Source organism: Pimephales promelas, chromosome 19, assembly GCF_988280905.1.
Source record: "Pimephales promelas chromosome 19, fPimPro1.hap1.1, whole genome shotgun sequence".
Classification (NCBI taxonomy): Eukaryota; Metazoa; Chordata; class Actinopteri; order Cypriniformes; family Leuciscidae; genus Pimephales; species Pimephales promelas.
In genome coordinates, this window is record NC_142787.1 from 5,463,725 (window position 1) to 5,485,403 (window position 21,679).

The following is a 21,679-nucleotide window of genomic DNA, read 5'->3' on the forward strand; positions in this document are numbered from 1 at the left end:
ATTCATTGTGCATTAAATAAATAATGGATTAAAACTTTACAAACAACTTTAAAAATGTGTTAGTGTATACTATTGTTTATTTTAGGTCATTTTATCTAATCTTTTTCTAAAGTGTTTATAATACAAATGTACAGTTTCCATACTTGTAACCGTGATAAACACCTAAATATATGTAAATTTAAACTAAGCTTTGGTACCGAAATTGGTACCGAGAACCGTGAATTTTAACTGGTATTGGTACCGAATACTGAAATTTTGGTACCGTGACAACACTAGTCCTTGATATAATTTTTTAAATGATATTTTTATTAAAACTAACATCATAAAGTATGATTTCTTTTTACTTTGAGCAATTATGGGGCTATACTTGACTTTTCTTATAAAACATATTATAAAACTTATTAAGCATATAAAACAAAACAGCTCCTCAGACAAAATTAAATGTAATATTGTAGTAGTTATAAACAAAGGTTTATTTTAGTTCAGTTATTGACATTTGAGGGCAGCAATTGTATTCATAATGTTAAAATAAAACCGACGTGATGTTACTTGAAAGCATTATAGCCTACTATTCCTGCCAAACTTCCATGGTTACAGTTAGTGTTATACAGTAAATCCATGGTGATCTGTGGACACTGATTAGTTCATTCATGGCACAATGTTTCTCCTGGTTTCCACGTCAGCGCAGTTTGATCCGTTAATAACGGAGAAATGTGAATATTTCTCACTAGATCTTGCAGTTGTTATTACTTCAGTGGTGAATTCAAATGTTTTCCTTACTGGATTTGGCTGTGTAGTAACAATGCTGATGATCAAGATCGGCTCGCGCTGCATTGATCCAAACTGATAAACGGTCCGTCATCCAGACAATAACGAGTACCTCAGTTTCGTTCCGCTCACATTAAATTTTCCATTTGATGGTCACGCCAGGGTCTATGAACGCGCTTGCGATGCGCCTACATTTGAAATAACGAAATGTTGGTCGGCAGGAAAAATGGTCCAACGAACCATTCGGTTTAAAAATGTGTACCGAAAACTGAACCGAAATCCTCGTACCGAACGGTTTAATGGGAATACGTGTATCGTTGCACCCCTAGTATATAGGTATTATAGTTTTTTCAACATTTTTCAACATTGATGTGTTAGATTCTTTCGTTCCTGATTTTTCAGATTAGTTTCTAAATAAAAATCAGTAAACTTAAACCATTTATTTTTGTATATTTAAATTCTATTTACACAGTCACCACACACAGTAATGCTAAATAACTGTAATGGTGCTGCTCGATTATGGCAAGAAATAATAATCAGGATTATTTTGGTCAATATTGAAATCACGATTATTTAAAATTGGTACTCAACCAGAATAATACTTTTACCGCTGCTGTTCCTGCGACGGTAAAATTGAGGGTGTGTGTTTTGTGCCTTTTACCACCAAGACGCGCTACAATCATAGACTTTGAAAAGTGTCAGTTTATTCTCTCTATAGCGTAATATGTCTCCGCGCCGCAGTTTACTGAAAGAGATTGAGAGCTGGTAGCAGATAAATTCAAGTGAAACATTGTAGTTAAACGAATTCATAAATCGCAATTAGGGGTGGGCGATATGACCAAAATTGTGTTTCACGATATGACTAATTTTATTTCACGGTAACGATATATTTCACGATATAGTTATTTATATAGTTATCCTTAAAAAAAAAAAAAATCGACAAAAAGGGCTTTGTATAATAAATAAACCCAAATACTTTAGAAATGAAAAGTATGTCACCTTGTTTTATTTTTATTTTATTTGGTAAATTATTTATTTGGTAAACTACTTTTTATATCAAAATATAGTAAACAAAAAACACTCCCACAACAGATTGATATTAAATACAACTCATAGGTGCATTTCAACTTTAAATAATTTTTCAATCTCATGCATTGCTTTACTTCATCAATCAGTTTATAATATATATAATATAATTATAATATTTTTTTTACCACATGTGCTTATTATACTGCGTTTTTAACGGAGAAGGGTATTCCTGCACAACCGGAGACTGCACACACTGTTGTTTTAACGGGCTTGTTTTGCTCTTTTTGTTATATCTGGCAACCCGTCAGTTCAGAAGTGACAAGAAGGAGATCAGCAATATGAAAACCACACCGCAGCTACTGTTAGTGTTGACTAAGTAGTTTAAATTATACACACCTTATAACACTGCGTCGAACACCGCGCGCTCCCTCTCAGTGCATGTGCACGCGCGCGTCTTTTACATCAACAAAATGCGATCGATAATTTGAGAGTGAAGTTGTAATCACGGCTCGAATCAAAGGAAGATTTTATCAACTGGTTCAGTTGGAAATTGTTTGGAGTTAAAACATATATAACTCGCGCTCGTGCATTTTTAGTAATTTTGCCTCAGAAACAGGATTATACATTTGTTTTAAAAAGCAGGATGTTCATTCATGCTGAATGCGATTTTTATGTTTAAAAAGTAACTATACATAAGAGAAGGAAATATGCGGATAACTATACATTATTTAAGGTTATTTCTCGTAATGATATTGATATAGCCTATGAAACGTTGTTATCAAGTAACTTCATGCTTTCCCCGTTGTGAACGTGCACTCCTCTAAACTGTAGCCTGGGTGCTGCTGCTCTGCTCTAGTTGACGGCTGCCTTTCCCCCCGAAGATATCACGTTAACAACAATCCTTTAGAAAACGTCATTCCTTTGTGGATCCTCTTGATCTGCTTTCTCCATGTTTCTTTGACAAATCTCAGCATCAGTCTCACGCGCGCTGCACGGGAGTTAACCACGCCCCCTTATTTGCATTTCGCGGTGTACACGGAATAAAAAAATCTGTTACGACTGACGTTTTCTATCGCGGTAACGATATATATCGCCATATCGCCCAGCCCTAATCGCAATACTGAAATTACAATACAAATTTAGAAACGAAGCAAATGTAGGCTCTTATTTTTGCATCAAGTTTAAGCAAAGTGGGCTAAACATTTACTGTATATTGTGTGCCCAATTTTTCTATAATTTAGAAAGGGTATGCATGTCAATAGGTTATATGCCTTATGCTTCGTATTATTTTAATATGTTAGTAGATTTATTACATTACAGTGAAATAAATGAAACTAAATGATCATAAAATTAAAACATTGTCAGGACTTGCTAACCTAAGTTACTTAGTCGGCAGCATTTGTGTTTTAGCATTCTTTTTTAAGAAATAAATAGGCTTACCCTAGGTTATGATTAGAATAATTTTCTTTGATGAATAATGAAAACATTTCAACAGATAACACTGCAATAGAAGAATATTACATCAATGAGGCTTTGCAAGCATTCAGACAGCTACAGGTCAACGCTACAACATGCGCCTCGCGGAGCTTCAAGCACTCCGAGTTTTCATAATTTGGTCTCTTGTTTAATAAAAATTGTTCAATTTGATTTGTTATATTTTTATGTCATTTTTATTAATAGGCTTCTAGAAAATATTAAATTGACGATATTAAACCTACATGCTGTTAATATTGGCCGGCAGAGTTTGTTTTACCGTTCCTGATGCTTAAATAGGTAACATTTTAATAAAGTCAAGCATTTTATTTAAATAATAATACAAATATTAAATAAAATATATCATACAAATTAGCCAACAATTTGCCAAATTGTAAAATAGTTACGAATTGGCATGAGAGTGTGTTGCCAACATTTGACTTAAAAGAAAGGTGGTAGTAGATCAGTAAGAAAACCCTTTCCATTTAGAGACAGATATTTCACTGTGGACGACTGAAATGAAACCATTTATTTGCCAGCACTAAATGTTTCTAACAAAACTGTTTTGGTGACCACTGACTTCGAATGAATGGCCAAAAGAAAACACAAATTTCTCAACAATTTGCTGCGAACTATCCTTTTATCTCGTTCTCTGGTAGTGAGTAACACAGATGCTACATTCAGAGTTCAGTCCCTGTGGACTAAGCCGGGAAGCAGGTGCGTCGAACAAGTGGAGCATCAAAACTTTCATGGCTCATTCTCTAGCAAGACATATTAGTTTACGCACCACCACCCCACCAACCCTTTCCTCTTTTTTAACCAATCCCATTCATTGCTTTATTCACTACCTAACATGTCATGTTCACACCAACTGGTATTTTAGGAGTAAATATATGCATCTCTACTAGTACTGTATGCATGCATCATTTACTGACCATCATGTTTTTCCAACTCTATATGATTTTATTTCATTGCAGAACACGAAATAAGATATTTTGAAAGAAATCTTCTTTGCATACAATTAAAGTGATATGGGTCCAAAACACTGAACCCCAGTGACTTTCATTGTACTGACCCAAAATAAAAATGAAAAAAACATTGGGAAGATTTTTCCAAAAATATCATTTTTTCCATAAAAGAAATGCATACATGTTGGGAACAACATGAGGGTCCATAGATTTGAGTACAAATTTGAGTAAACATTCACTTTAAATAGATAATTTACCAAAAACAAAAAAAGAATTATTAGCCCATGATTTACTCAACCTTAAAGGGTTAGTTCACCCAAAAATGAAAATTCTGTCAGTATTTACTCACCCTCATGTTGTTCCAACCCCGTAAGACCTTCGTTCATCTTCGGAACACAAATTAAGATATTTAAGATATTAAGATCGCTCCTGCATACTAGTCCATAGGCTTCTTGAGGGACTGGCTCTTGCTGTCCTCGAAAAGTCATTAAAGACATCGTTAAAATAGTCCAAGTGACTACAGTGGCTCAATCTTAAGTTTATCAAACAACGAGAACACTTTTGTGCGCAAAAAAACAACAAAAATAACGACTTTATTTCAACTATTCGTTTATTTCTCCCTCTGCGCGAGTCAGGTTACTAGTTTAATAGCGTAAGCTTCTGTTATTGTACGTCACACGCATCACACACACATGACCAGCGTCGGCCAATAGTGAGCCTACGTGTGACGTAGCTCTACGCAATCACACTACGTTAACTGACTTACAGGCTCATGGAGAAGGAAGAGAATAGTTGAAATAAAGTCGTTATTTTTGTTGTTTTTTTGCGCACAAAAGTGTTCTCGTCGTTTGATAAACTTAAGATTGAGCCCCTGTAGTCACTTGGACTATTTTAACGATGTCTTTAATGACTTTTCGGGGACAGCAAGAGCCAGTCCCTCAAGAAGCCTATGGACTGTATGCAGGAGCGATCTTAATATCTTAAATATCTTAATTTGTGTTCCGAAGATGAACGAAGGTCTTACGGGGTTGGAACAACATGAGGGTGAGTAAATACTGACCGAATTTTCATTTTTGGGTGAACTAACCCTTTAAGTCATTACATTTTTCTTTGAGACGAATACAATCGGAGTTATGTTAAAGAAATGTCCTGGCTAAGCTTTATAATGAGAGTGAATGGGATTTCAAAAATATCTACAGATAAAACTGCAGTAAGATTAATGAATTCGTTCAGACATCACTGTCTTTTAAAAACACAAGATGCAGGACAGTGGAAAAAAGGATCAGCAACGATCAAAGATGTCCGCCTATACGCATGTTTAAAAAGAAGAACATGCTTTTCATCTTTTTCATCACTGCCACCATTGGGAGAGTTCAGTCACATAGGCTACGTCCACATTAATCCGGATACATTTGAAAACGGTTGTTTTCGTTTAAAAACGCTCTCCGTCCACACTAGCGTTTTCAGCCGTTTTCCGACGTTTCAGTGTGGATGAGAAATTTCTAAATTCACTTTACTGCGCATGCGTGAAACTTTACAAAAGCTCACTGAGATAATAATGTTATCGCACAATAACAGGATAATTTTATTTAGCAAAATATCTCACCATCACTGATGCGTCCAGGTCGCATTCAGTCACCCTATGTTTGGTCTAAAACGCAACTGCTCTCCTGTTTTGACGCAGGACAGCAAATGTGAGTACATTATCTGTTATCTTTGTAGTGCTATGAAGAATAGCACATATTAAGTAACATAGAAAGTAACATATTTTAGCAATAGTGTAAAAATGAATAACACATAACAGGCACAATACCGATAAACATGAATATCTATTAGTACTACATGGATCACATGACTAAACTTACGTCATCGTTTTGAAATACCTCCGGTTTCACTGTCCACACTACAACGCGAAAAAGGCGTTTTTTTTTATTTATCCACTTTGGAGAGCGTTTTCCAAACGATACGTTTTTGTTGACTTAAAACGGCGTCTCAGTGTGGACGGAAGGCCAAAACGGAGAGAAAAATATATGTTTTCAAACGAAAATGTATTAGTGTGGACATGGTCATATTTGACCACACATAACTTCAATCATATCGCATGTTTACGAAACCTTAAAACATGTTTATCTTGATAAACACCGATTAAAACTTGCATGAATAGCATCTTCAATTTTGACCACAAGTGGAGAGTCGTTACGCATTGCTCTGCGTGTGTGCTTCTCAAGATTTAGATTTGTGATTTGCGAATCATTCACACCTCTTTGAATGCTTTGTTCTTCTTCGGTAAGTCGCTTTGGACAAAAGCGTCTGATAAATGCATAAATGTAAAAGTATTCATAAAATCAACTATCAACTTAATGTGATAATATAGCGATCTTTTTTAAAAGCAGGGGAATCCAGAACATGGGCGCGTGGCGCGCGTCTCAAGCTCTCCTGCAGTGCCGCTGCGCGAGGGTGCGCGCGCCAAATATGACATCCAGACTTTTGTAAAACAATCATCACACGCGACTGGTCGCATGCACACACACATCAACACAGCGTTCAGTCAGTTTGTGAGTGTGCGTGGCCGATATAAAGAAAAAATAATCCTCATGATTTATGGACACTGTGTTACTACTAGCAGGGCTGCCCTTATGCCACGTCATTAGGGCTGGGTATTGAGACAAATTTCACAATTCGATTCGATTTCGATTCACAAGCTTGCAATTCGATTCGATTTCGATTACAATTCAATTCGATTCAATATTGATTATTTTGGATATCAGTTACAATAAATGGCAATTTTTCTCAAGGGAATCAAATCTCTTAAATGCTGTAAACTATGGTCTATGTCTAGTTGTAGCCTACTAGGCTTCATTAGCCTAATATGAAGGTAATAATTAACTGTTTTGTAGCTATACAGACACTTAAATTACACTTTTATTTATTTTTATAATAAGAAGATTATATGAAATATAAACATTTAAATGGTGGCTGTCATAAAAACTTTCCAGATTTATTCAAATATGCATTAAATATTGAAGAACACTAACGAGTGTGGACTAATGAGTTTATGTGGAGTTTTCTGAGGTAAATATGACGATACATGACATTGATTACAAGCTGTTTAATTGACGTCTTTCCACGGTTGAAACGCAGATTGAGCGAATCAATGTGACATGATAGGGATTTAGATAAGTTGTACTCTATCTTTAACACACTTTCAGATGCTCATTCATGTTTATTTGGCGCTGTGACTGGTATTATTAACCCGGAAGAGAGATCAGCGCTGCTGCTTCTCTGGAGCTGCGCTAGAGCGATCTCACGCCACAGCGCCAAAACGGCAAAACACAATTTATGTTTTTGAATTTCTAAAGAAAATGGACGTAATTTGAAAATTGAGACTTTGTTTCATATCAATAGTAACAAAGGACAAAGATTATTGCGATTTGTTGGATGCGCGCAGCCGCGATACAATGTCTCATTCATTCAAATGAAACAGGATGACTAATCGATTCTTGAGATTTAAGAATCGATATCGGTTTGTAAAAATGAGAATCGATTAATATCGAGAAATCGATATTTATTACCCAACCCTACACATCATATCACAACTATATTTCCAGAGTTAATTTTATGTTTAAAATTAATCATGCAATGAAAGAAAGCAGGAGATGCGTTTGTGGGAATAATCTGGAAAATAAAGACCTGTTGGCCTACTTGTTTCAGATGGACATATCTCCAGTTGATGATAATTAAGTTAGAGCTCTGAGGAAATGCTCATGCAAAACAAACAATTCAAAGTCCCAAAAACTGACATATAGGCCCATATGAAGTTGTAATCCTGTTGCCTTAATTGTGGATTTTTTCTTAGAAAAGACTGCTATGTTTCCTTAATTAAATGTATTAAAATGCATTTTCTGAGAATTTATATTTCAAGTTTTTACTGCACATGTCGAAATGTGCGCTCTTTGGGCCATCAGTGCTTGGGTCACCATATACTGTATTGGAAAACATTTGGAATGGGTCAGACATAATTCTGACCAATTATTAACTTTTCTTCGTATCAAATGCAGGTAAAAACTAATTTTCGCGTCTAAATTGCATGATAATACACGATGCATGTTAATGCATAATCCTTATATAATCCTTATGTGAATTTAGGGGGAGGCCGGGGGTGGGGGTTCCAACGTCTATGCACCTGCTAGTGAGTGAGTGCTATGTGAGTTGCTTTTGAAGTAGACCTAATTGAATGGGAGAAAAGAGAAACTTTTTGTGAACCGCTCTGAAAGTTTAAAAAGATTGGTATGCAAGGAGCCTTTGTTGCCACCTAGTTCATTATATGCAAATAAATTATATCCTGTTACTGTTTTGCACAGTGATATGTTCCGAATCCAAACGATGCATCTTAAAATTGAGGCATTCAAATTGACAGCTGGTCCCTGGAATGTTTTTTTATGAATATGCCGGTCCCTGGCACAAAAAAGATTGGGAACCCCTGGTCTAAAGCATGTCCAAATCCACTTTTGCTCGTTAAACAATGGGAAAATTGGTTGGCGTGTGTGGCATATGGTCTAAACGTTTTGTCCCTATTCTCTTAATGAGTAATGGGTGAGTTTTGGGCGTAATGTGAAAAATCAACCAGAGTCTCATCTCCCATTACCTTTAAAAGCCAACTGCACTCGTGCCAATTCGCTACATGATGGAATTTTCAAGCGGAAAGACTGAACGCTTCTCTAGCAAGGAAATAGATCTGCTCGTGCACAAGGTTAAACCGCTCAAGCAGACCACAGGATAAGTCGGATTCCACCACATCTTTAAGTACTCAATATTAATCTTTTACATTGTAATCCTTTTATTTGTAATATTTGGCATGTTTGTGTGCTGCTGGGCATGCGTCCCTGTGTGTGTAATTAGCAGAGTGTACGCGTGTTGTGCAGCCACCTATAGGCGCACATTACTAACACACTCTTTAATAAAAATATTGTGCCATTGACAAGGTTTCAGTTGGTCAATGCGGCGTCTATAGCTATAGCAACACGTCAACAATGCTCCTGAACACACCTCGTTTTCAGACCAGCAGCCCATGGGCGCAAATGCATTTGCTATTTAAACAGCATGGTGCAGGGTGTGAAAATCATAACTGCGTTGGGCTGAAACTAGCAAAACACACTTGCATCGCGGTTGCCGCTTCATTGCACCGGGTGTAAGTCTGCTGCAGTTCCATAATTCACCAGACATTTCCATTGTAAATTTGTGGGGCACTGTAGAATTATGCACTTCGTTTTAATATATCCTGCTGATTTTATTGCTGAAACATTAACAACATATGATTAATGGCTCGTTTCCACTGAGGGGTGCGGTACGGTACGGGACAGTACAGTACGGGTCGGGTCGGGTACACCGTGATCAGGCTTGCGTTTCCACCGCCAACAGTACCCTTACTAGATAGGCGTGGTATGCTGGAAAGAAGCGATCGACGTCATTTTTGCGCGAAGAAAGCGACATAGTAAACAACAATGGATGACAGACAGCAGATCTTGTTCTTGTCTCTCGGCATGTTTGTCACTAAAAACAAGCACTGGCTTTAGGCGTTTCCAAGAAGCCAACGCAAAGTCCGACTCAGGAGAATGAGCCAGAGGACGCGAGTCCAGTAATTCTGTTATTGGAACAGCGCGTTCTTGAACTGAGCTCGCTCTGGCTCTGCGACTTCGGTTATCTCTGTATGTTCATTTTAGGCAACAATAAAACGAAATGTGTATAATAAAACACCACTCTGCTTCTTTTCGATTTCATTTCAATACATTTTAAACATTCTAAAGCACATAAATGTGGTTCAGGCAACGCATAGCCTATTGATGCAAAACTAAATATAAAAATACAAAACTAAATATAAAACAACCCTGCCTCTTTTCGTTTAAATTTTAAAATATTAAACATATTCCAGGCAATATGTAATGTAATGTATTGCATATCGCATGCATTGGTACAAATGTAATAAAGAACGTTACAGACGATCTTGTGAAAAAACTATCTCTTTTTGTTGAATTTCAGTTTTATCAATAGCCATTATAAAAGTATACGTAAAAGGTACAAAATACAGTAAACAGTCCCTCCAGGATTTCACGATTTTTTTTTTGTGATTTTTGCGATCAAAATGACTGATTTTGTGGTGGTAATTTCCAAAAAATTGTGAAAAAATTTGCGATTTATATATAAAATTTACCATAATAGTATTCAGTCCTTCCAGAAAAACGCGGCGTTTTTTTGTGATTGTTACGGGCAAAAATCCTTGATTACGTGGCCCGTTTTCTTTAAAAATGCGATGGAAAGAATATGCAGGATATTTATGCAATTTTATGGGATGAAATTGCAGGAATTTGCAAAAATTGCGGTTTGATAAAAAAGAGAAAAAAAGTGATTCCCCCAACACCCTGTTCTCACTAGGCTAATGTAAGAGTCATTAGGGCCCAAGCCCTGAAAGGGCGAAGGCCCTATTGTTTTCCTTGCGATTATTTTTCTTCTCTATTATTATTATAATAATTATTATTTTACTACCTTTTGGGCACTTTTGGGGCCCTTAACGTGCTCGAAAACTCTTGAAACTTTGCACACGGGTCAGAACCCGCGGCCATCAGAGCCGGGCTGAAGCTGGTACCTGGGCGTGGCAGGGGGGCTCGTCAGCGCCCCCTGGAACGGGGTCCGAACACTCGGTCCATAACTCAAACACGCTTGCATGTAATAATATGAAACTCGGTACACATGTTGATCTCATCGTTTCATCTATACCTCGCGCTCTTACTTTTTACCCCAGCCCAACAGGAAGTCGGCTATTGAGGTTTGTTTGTAAAACGCTCGCAATGGTATTTGAAATACTCCTCCTAGAGCTTTGATCCACATTCGACGAAACTCGGTCAGCGTGAAGTCAAGACATTGAGGATGAAAGTTTGCGAGGGGATTTTTGATATCTCGAACGGTTTGTCCGTGGCGAGGAAACGAAATCATGGCGAGAAACGTGAAACAGGAAGTGTGTTATAACCTCAGCATACATTAACTGATCTTGATGAAACTTCAGCAGTCTGTTTGCTGTAAGAGGACGATCACATGGATTTGACTATTGTGAGTCAAAGTTATAGCGCCACCAACTGGCAGCAGGAAGTGTGTCACTTTCAAAATGCTTTGATATCACCCTTTTATTTTTACCCGATTTGCTTCAAACTTAATCTGTATAATGTAAATACATAGCAGATGAAGACCTGTGAATGGATTCTTGATATCTTTGATACTGTTGCCGTGGCAGAGCATTAAACTTTAAAATTCTTTTTTTTTGATGATTTTGAGACTCTTAGCGGCTTTTGGGGCCCTTAACGGGTTTGAAAACTCTTGAAACTTTGCACACAGGTCAGATTCCACAGCCGTCAGAGCCGGGCTGAAGATGGTACCTGGGTGTGGCAGGGGGGCTAGACAGCGCCCCCTGGAACGGGGTCCGAACACTTGGTCCATAACTCAAACACGCTTGCATGTAATAATATGAAACTCGGTACACATGTTGATCTCATCGTTCATATATACCTCAAACTATTACTTTTTACCCCAGCCCAACAGGAAGTTGGCTATTGAGGTTTGTTTGTAAAACGCTCGCAATGGAATGTGCAATACTCCTCCTAGAGAATTCAAACACACGGCACGAAACTCGGTCAGCATGAAGTCAAGGCATTGAGGATGAAAGTTTGCGAGGGGATTTTTGATATCTCGAACGGTTTGGCCGTGGCGAGGAAACGAAATTATGGCGAGAAACGTGAAACAGGAAGTGTGTTATAACTTCAGCATACATTAACTGATCTTTATGAAACTTCAGCAGTGTGTTCGCTGTAAGAGGACGATCACATGGATGTGACTATTGTGAGTCAAAGTTATAGCGCCACCAACTGGCAGCAGGAAGTGTGTCACTTTCAAAATGCTTTGAAATCACCCTTTTATTTTTACCCGATTTGCTTCAAACTTAATCCGTATAATGTAAATATACGACAGATGTAGACCTGTGAATGGATTCTTGATATCTTTTAAACTGTTGCCGTGGCAACGCATCAAACTTTACCATTCTTTTAGGATGCTTTTGAGACCCTTAGCATGCTTCAAATCGCATGAAACTCGACAGACACATCACATTTATTAGCCAGTAGACATGTGCAAAGTTTCAGAAACGGGCGTGGTGAGGGCTCAGTAGCACCACCTTTTGACAAAAGTGGGGTTGTTAGTTTTAACTAGAGTTACAAAAATCGGTATGTATATTGTACTCCTCGAGCCGGACAACTTTCTAATTGACACTCATTAGCTAGGACCCACAGAAAGTCAGATATCTTTGTTTGAATGTAGAGAAAATCTTAGAATTTTGCCAGTCTCTCAGTGTCTCTCTGTGTGAGTGAGAGGAGGGGCGCCTGTCAGGTTAATTTTAACCCTTTATTTGCTGTGTGCGACTTCTCTGGCATTTTCGGGGGCCTTAACATCCTCTAAAACTCTTGAAACTTTGCACACGGGTCAGAACCCATGGCCATCAGGGCCGGGCTGAAGCTGGTCATCGGGCGTGGCAGGGCGGCTCGACAGCGCCCCCTGGACTGGGATTCGAACATTTGTTCATAAATCAAACACACTTGCGTGAATTAATATGAAACTCGGTACAATTATAGATCACATCAGGCCAAACAACTTTCGTGCTCTAAGTTTTACGACAATTAAAATGGAAGTTGAGAATTATGGGTTGTTTGAATAGTTGTCCTAGGAGAAATACATCAAATTACAACGCATGTGTTTACCAATCACAACCAAACTCGGTGTGCAAGAAGTCAAGACATTGAGGATGAAAGTTTGTGAGGGGATTTTTGATATCTCAAACGGTTTGGCCGTGACGAGGAAACGAAATTATGGCGAGAAACGTGAAACAGGAAGTGTGTTATAACTTCAGCATACATTAACATATCTTGATGAAACTTCATCAGTGTGTTCGCTGTAAGAGGACGATCACATGGATGTGACTATTTCGAGTCAAAGTTATAGCGCCACCAACTGGCAGCAGGAAGTGTGTCACTTTCAAAATGCTTTGAAATCAACCTCTTATTTTTACCCGATTTGCTTCAAACTTCATCTGTATAATGTAAATACATGGCAGATGAAGACCTGTGAATGGATTCTTGATATCTTTGATACTGTTGCCGTGGCAACGCATCAAACTTTAAAATTCTTTTTTTTTTTGATGATTTTGAGACTCTTAATGGCTTTTGAGGCCCTTAACGGGTTTGAAAACTCTTGAAACTTTGCACACAGGTCATATCCCACAGCCATCAGGCCCGGGCTGAAGATGGTACCTAGGCGTGGCAGGGGGGCTAGACAGCGCCCCCTGGAACGGGGTCCGAAAACTTGGTCCATAAATCAAACACGCTTGCATGTAATAATATGAATGAAAAACTTCATCTGTATAATGTAAACAGATGAAAAACTTCATCTGTATAATGATGAAAAACAGATGAAAAACTTCATCTGTATAATGTAAACATACGGTAGATGTAGACCTGTGAATGGATTCTTGATATCTTTTAAACTGTTGCCGTGGCAAAGCTTCAAACTTTGAAATTATTTTAGGATGCTTTTGAGACTCTTAGCATGCTTGAAATTGCATGAAACTCAACAGACACATCACATTTATTAGCCAGTAGACATGTGCAAAGTTTCAGAAACGGGCATGGTGCAGGGACTAAATAGCGCCACCTTTTGACAAAAGTGGGGTTGTTATTTTTATCTACAGTTACAAAAATCGTTATATACATTGTACTCCTCAAGCCAGACAACTTTCTAATTCATAGTCATTAGCTCAGACCAAGAGGAAGTCAGATATTTTGGTTTGAATATGGTGAGACTCTCTCTGAGCCTACGTCCGTGTATGGCAAGCCCTTTTAACATTTAAAAGCTAAGTTTGCCTATCCGGAAATTAACATTGTAGATATCAACAATGTCTTTCTGTCTAGTCGTAATTACATTTTGGATAGTTTGTATTATCATTTAAGATATCTGTAACATAATTGTGACTAGTCAAAATGACAGACTATGGCAAGCCGTTTTAACATTTAATCATGAAAGGGCCAAAGCCTTCGGCACCGCCACCCCGGTGCCTTTAGGTAACTAAAGGAGCCAGGGGTTGCGGTGCCACTGGCTTGGGCCCGCCATCGCTGCTCGCAGCTATATTTTTCTTATTACTTCCTTTGATAAACAAGCATACTACATCATAGAAAGTGCTGGGAATATTTAATTTCTCATCTTGTTTTATTTCAGACTGTAACGAGTGTAAATAAGGTGTGGCCCCTTTAAGAGCTGCGCGCTCCCTGTTGAACTCTCTGCAGTGTTATATTATATGTGCGCCTAAAACACCCCATGTGTGCGGGTAATTTCTGTTTGATGCTACTTCTTTTATCTTATGTTGTTTATTAAGTAACGATGTGACAGTAGAACGTGTGACAGACAGTTATACGAGTTCGATTTGTGAGATGTCAATCGCCTCCGTGAGTCTGTCTGGCGTCGCGTAATTGCGTCACTTCATAACGTTCCCATGGAAACAGGGGGAAATGGCTGCTCTTGTGTGAAGCAAACGCACATTTTTCAACTTTCTGCTAAGATACATGTGACTTTTTTTGCAACGAAAATGCGAGGATTATGAAATTATGCAAACCCCACATATTTTGCACGGAAAGCGGCAATTTATGCGGCGAAAGTGCGGCGTATTTGAAAAAATGCGGCCCCCGCATAAATATGCGGACTTTGGCTGATTTTGCATTGAATTCAGCGATCGCATAATCGCGTTTTTCTGGAGGGACTGAGTAAAGCTTAAATAACATCAAGAAACAATTCAGTCAGTGAAATATACAAATTCAGCGCTCAAAGATATGAAACTTTACGTAGCCTTCTGCCAAAACTATTGGCCAGGGAACGAATTATAGATTCACGAGACTAAAGATCACCTGTCAGGTTTATACAAGACGAACTATATCTCATGTTTAACCACTACAGACAGAGACGTCCGCGTCAGCGGCAAACATCAGGATGACTAGCCGAGGAAAGGCTGTTCCAGGCGGGGGACACGAGCGCGAGCGTCCGGTGATCGCTTGGAATGGATGGATCTCAGTCAAATTATCAAACATCTATAAACAAACCACAGATTTGATCTTTAAAAAACTACTTTCTCGCCTGAAAAACTCTTAAAACTACATTTCGTGACACAATAACAGTAGAATTATATTTCAACTGTATGCTTCTAATGCCCTTGTAGCACGCGCGAGTGACGATACTCTCTCCACCAATCACCGTTCTGCAGTGAGTCTAGCTCCACATTTTAGTACCCTTTCACTATGCTAGGTACCCTAACGAAAGGGTACCCAAAAAGTGGTACGGTACGGTTCGGCTTTTTGGTACCATTCACAACTTTTGACAGTGGAAACGCAAATAATTGCGTACCGAACCGAACTGTACCGTAGGCTACCGTACCACTCAGTAAAACGAGCCATAATTCAGTGAGTAGAAGTCTGTTTGGATGCATATTTTGACGAGCTTTACAGACATGCCGCGGCTAGTCACTGTGAATGCCAATGACGTGGTATCAGCACAGTGGGCAGACTGCAGAAAGTCCTCGACCTGTCACATCCAATGATTGATCATCAATCACTCTAACCATGCAACAAATTGGTAAATAAATTTGCCTTGAAGGGATTGCACTCTGGGTAGACTTTGAGTCAGAGCAGCGAAGCCTATAAAAAGCAACTGGTGCGCTCTGCCAGAGGCAAAGCCCGGTTAACAGGCTTGCTGGGTTGTGTAGGAGGCTGGATATCAACTATGAAAGCCCTCGCTGAAACTTTCTCAACTTTCTGTTGCATGACATTTTCACAAACTTTGGTTGGATGATTGATTAAAGTAAGTGTATTATTTTAATAATATGACTCTAGAACCATTATTAGAAATATTGCATTAGTTTGAGAATTGTTTCGTTTATTATATAAAAAGATAACATGTATACAAAAAAAAATTGAAATCACTACCCCTAAAATGGATAAGGGGGTCAAATTGGCCCGTATTCATTTCCTAGGGAATTTTGCCTCAACACAGTATTTTTGGATAGGTTTGTCAATAATGTGTATTTTCTTTAAAACTTTATGAATTACTTAATCTTTTTTTGCTCTCAGCCAAGAATTTGCCTCAGACATCAACCCTGTGTTTGAATATGCATATGAGGCAGTATGTGAAATGTGTAGTATGTCTGCATTCACAGTATTCATAAAACTCTATTAAAAAAAGAAAGAAGTATACTGATAACCTACTTGCCACATGGGGTTTCCTCAGGAACAGACTGAAGAGTCTGATTATTGACGCAAACTCAAACTTTAATAATAGTGCTCTGGAGCAAGCTGACAGGCAGGGGGAAACTGATATAAACACAACAGAACGCAGACAAAAACTGAAAGATAGGGTGCATCTTAAGTAGCAAACAGAAACAAGATAATTAATCATACAAAGCTAGGACAAATTAACTCCTAATGATAGTAACCATGGAAACGAAGGAGTGATAGGAATAGAACGAAGGAAACAAACATGCACGTGATCCTTCTACTTCTGCCATGATTCTGAACATCCAATGGACACTTTACTATCCATACCAGTGGTCGCATATGCTCCCAAAATTGAGTCTGTATGACCTCAAAATGTATTTGGGAGCATTTGTGAGAGAACAAATAATTGTTGTGATGCAATCTTTTTTTTCTAGTGCCGACCAGCCATAAATCGGAAATGGTCCAAACGCATGATCTAATGCTTTTTAGTTAAGTTTAATTACAAACTGCATTGCAATCGTTTTCCGATATGTCTTTCAGGATGTTAACACAGGCCAGAGACGGGACACGCTGAAGATGAACGTAATGAGAAGAGTGCATAGAAAATACCAGACACTACCACAGTTCATGATGGTCGAAATATAGAAAGCAAAATTTAAATGTTAAATTCTTGTGATGGGGATTTATAGGAATGTACCCAAAGAAATGCTTCTTTTCCACAAGCATCTCCTACTGTCAGAGAGTGAATTTGCATTTTCATCAAGTCCATCTTTTTTTGTTTTATTGGGGTTTGTCTTATGTAGGGATGGGACGGTATGAAAATTTCATATCACGATTATAGTGTCGAAAATAATCGTGATTATCAATATTATCACGGTTTTGTTCAAGTTTTTTATGTTGTTTATGTCTATGTGGTTTGTTTTAGTAATGTGCTTTAAGACAAACCATGTGTAAATTCATAAGTCAACAAACTTAAAAAACTGCAGTGAATCAAAAACACGGTTTGAAACCACTGGTGTTTCGGACGTCACAAAAAACCTTGTAACCAATCAGATCAGCGTGTGATCGTCAACGAGTGGATCTCTGAGCCGCAGTGAGTGAGTGGAGGCGGGGCTCATTTGCAAATTCATAGAACCACATATGTACTAAATGAGGGTGTAGAGTTACATTTGTGCTATTTTAAAGGGGGGAAAAAAACGTTTACATTTGTAATTTTGCTAATCAAAGATAAGTTTTAAAAGATAAAGTTATTGCCTACAGGGAGTCTAAAGTGAGTTTAATTTAAAACGCATTTTAAGTAAGTTTTAACCCACCAATATAGTCATTTTTAAACAATAGTTGATTTAAAAACGAAAGTGGTCCAGCATGTTGGGTCAAACATTTAACTCAACTCAGTATTAGGTTTGTCCTTTTTGACCCAGTGCTGGGTTGCCAACTGACCTAAAATGGGTTGATTTGAGTGTAAGAGAAAAAGATATAGTAGTAATCTGGTTGATTTAATCAGTATGTCCACCAAGACAAAATCACATGTTACACTTCTTTGTGGCTGTAAAATGTTAACAATGTCCATTTAAAAGACGTTCTTGTGAGAATCAGTAAAACTCTATGATAAAGGCAGCTACAATCTCTTTAATGGGCTCGGTAGAAAGTCCATTATGTGCTTCCTCCATTTTGCCTTGTGGCAGGGCCACTGCTGCCTCGACATCACATTAGCCACTACCAGCCTGAAGTGGGTGGTGTTTTGTTACATCATAAAATGTTATGAGAGCTATTACAGAGAGCCATCATCCTCTGCCACTCCATTGAGATGCTTGCAGAGATAGACATTCGGGGTGGGGGAAGGGCTCTCTTTATAGACCTTACCAGGTAGGTAAACCTTACGTAAAGGCTTTCAGGGTCTGGATACATCAGAACATGTACAAAGTCGGGAAATATAAACATAATTGTTTGCTGTGTCTTGATAAAAATGTCTGTATCAAGTGAGCAAGTGAGCGACTTAAAGGACAAGTTCGGTATTTTACACTTAAAGCCCTGTTTGAAGATCGTTTGATTTTTCTGACAGGTTTTATCGTAGTTTTTGTCCAAGTCAAGTCAATGGAGCTGGATAAAAACTACGATAAAACCTGTTGGAAAGCATCATTTGCATATATACGTATATATATATATATATATATATATATATATATATATATATATATATATATATATATATATATATATATATAATTATACACAGTGCACCCACATATATTATGTAAACACACTATTTTATTTTGGATGTGATTAATCGCGATTAATGATTTGACAGGCCTACTTTTACAGCATGTTCATTTCGACATGTATTACTACATTATTAATGTATTTGTTAACATTAGATAGTGCACTGTGAACTAACATCAACAGCTGTAGCCTATACTTTTATTAACTAACATTAATAAAGATGAATAGATACTGCAACAAATGTATTGCTCAATGTTAGTTCATGTTTGTTAAAACATTAAGCAATATTAACAAATGAGACCTAAAGTGTTATCCTATTAGTTACTAGTAAAACTGAAGTTGCTACTGAAAAAAATGGATGTCAAGTATTGAAACAAGTACTAGTGAACTAATATTAAAATATACATGCTACTTGCAATATTAAGTTGTCCCTATGAGACCTCGATTGAAGAAGGCAGAAAAAAGTATTTAAACCGAGTGCGCCGTCAAGTGGTAATTCAAGGAAAACCTCAGCAAGTATCCTCACAAGATAATGTTCAGCAGAAGTGGCAGAGCATGCGAAATTCAAATGTTGACAAAACTTTAGAAAGGAAACTTACGGTAAAAGACGTACTCAGTGTAACTCGACCATATCTTGTCGTCAGTGTGCTGGTTGACGACCGAGGCCGTCACTGACGAGTTGCACGCGACCATCTGGAAACCACACTCCGAGAGCATGTCGAAAGAGCGCTCCAGGTGCTTGAACTTGAGGTAAAAGCGGGACGTGTACCTGTCGGGGGTCCTATCCGGGTCCCTGCTCTCATTCAAGGTCTCGCCAAAAACTTCTTTGGCCAGCGCAATCCTCCCACATATCATGATCCGTGGCACCCTCCGGAATTTGGCATCGGTTTGACTCTCCCTCCCCATTGTACAAGATCCGCGATATCCGACGGTTATGAACCCGCTTTTTCTGTCGGCGGGAACGAGCGAGGGCGGAGGGCACATTCTCTGGTCGCTTCCTTGAGACCCATCCTCGTAATCACTGTGGATGTATTCGTCGGGACTGGGCTTCAAGTCGTCCGGGCTTAAGAGTTTCACCAAATCAGGCAATTGAAAGTACTCCGCTTCTTTCCTCAGCCTCCCCTTCTCGGGGAAGTGGTCGGGGAGGACAACTTGCTTGTCTCTGAGGTAGTCTAACACATATCTGAACAAAAACCCATCCCGGTCGATGAAATAACGACCTTTGGGGTCCCTGGCGAGATCATTCGATGCGTTATTTTTAGGAGAGAATATTTTCCCCAAAAGGGAGCCAGGATTGCTTATTAACGTGACGTGTCGGGTATAATACACCTGCCCCCCGACGTTTAGTTCGATAACATCTGGAAAACTGTTGTCTTTAGCTTTAGAGTTTCCACTCAACGCCATGGTTTCAGTCATGGGTGACAAAATTTCCGAGGGTGGGAAAGGCGGAAAAGTTCGCTCTACAGCTTAGGAAACGGTTCAGTAAATACAGACGATGGACCATGCACATTAAATGGCAAAACAATAGCATTTCTAGTAATTAGAGCAGGTACCTTACATTTTCAAAATCCACGTCTTCTGCGAAAAAAATGAATGAACGAAAGTACGGTGAAATATCCGAGGAGGAACTAGCACGCGCACACCAGAGAGTATGGGTTGCTCAGCAGCGTATGGACTGGGGCGCTTGTTTCATCGCCTGAAAAAAGCGTGTGTACAAACGGAAGTTGCTGTTTAAATTCTGCAAAAACATTATAGAATAAATGTTTGTTTTTTTCTGTTTGGCCGTTCTAAAGTTCCATACAAGTTCAGCGGCGGTTTGAATCCAACTTTTGACGACCAAATCGAACCAGAATCTATAGTTTTAAAAGAAAACAGTCGAAAACAGTTCAAAGCAAATGTTTCTACAATTGGGTTGGTCGGTAATCCCAGCTGTTAAGAAGAAAATCCAGTGCGTGATCCTTTGCAATAATCCATGGTTTTGCGTGTTGGAAGGGTTTAGGAGTGAAGATGATGCAGCATCACTCTCTGCGCGCGCGTTCAGGGCTGTGGCGCCAGAAAATAACGCCTCAGCGGGCGGGAAAAAAAAAAACCATAATGGGTTATCAAAAATTACATCATCTTAAAGGAGTATGCACGCGATGCTGTGGCGTTGCTGGTTTTCGCGTCAGTGTAGGCTATATATCATTGTCAGACAGCTGTGTTCTATACTTGGGTATTTAGGTACAGAAAGGAAACCGATTGCCTGGAACATGTTGTGCCCTGGTGCTTTAATTCAAACATTTGACAATGACATTAATGTATTTTTTTTATAAGTAATCCCAGGTTGTGTGACGCTGTGAAGCCACAGTCAATTTCAGAACCTTGGACAGCGCCAGCGAACACAAAATCTCCTCTTCCAAGCTTGATTCCAATCAGTGGTTCTTTACAGCAGGACTGACAAAGACCCTCACATGTGATAACACCTAATCAATTTATACAGATTCATAATGTTTTAGAAAAAAAATAAACATGACATATTATAAAGACTGCATGTTCAATAAAATAATTTAACCAAGTGGGAAGTCTTTTGAATAGCTATTGTTCTTAAAAACTCATAGCCATTGTTTTAAAATGACAGAGTATCTTTTTCTGCATACTAGAGTGAAGGCAGTGATGAGGAGAAAATCCCCAGAAATATACAAGTTTTGTATGTTGCAACCTTTTCAAATAAACAACAAATACTCATATACTCATTCCACGGTTGCCGATGGTAGTTTTGCTAAATTTTGTAAATGGTGCTTAAATCAATCATTTTACCCTACTATAGAATATATATATATATATATATATTTTTTTTTTTATTTTTTTTTTTTTTTTTACAGAAGTGTATAGCAT

General features: G+C 38.3%; 1 protein-coding gene across 1 annotated transcript in view; it reads right to left on the reverse strand.

Annotated features, from left to right (window-relative positions):
• The window catches only part of kctd16b (potassium channel tetramerization domain containing 16b), a 139,995-nt gene extending 119,150 nt beyond the window's left edge, over positions 1-20,845 (reverse strand). The window contains exon 1 of the mRNA XM_089123743.1: positions 19,405-20,845. Coding sequence (XP_088979869.1) covers positions 19,405-20,221 — 817 coding nt within the window. The 5' untranslated portion in view covers positions 20,222-20,845. The remainder of the gene's footprint in view (positions 1-19,404) is intronic.
• Between the last annotated feature and the right edge of the window lie 834 nt (positions 20,846-21,679).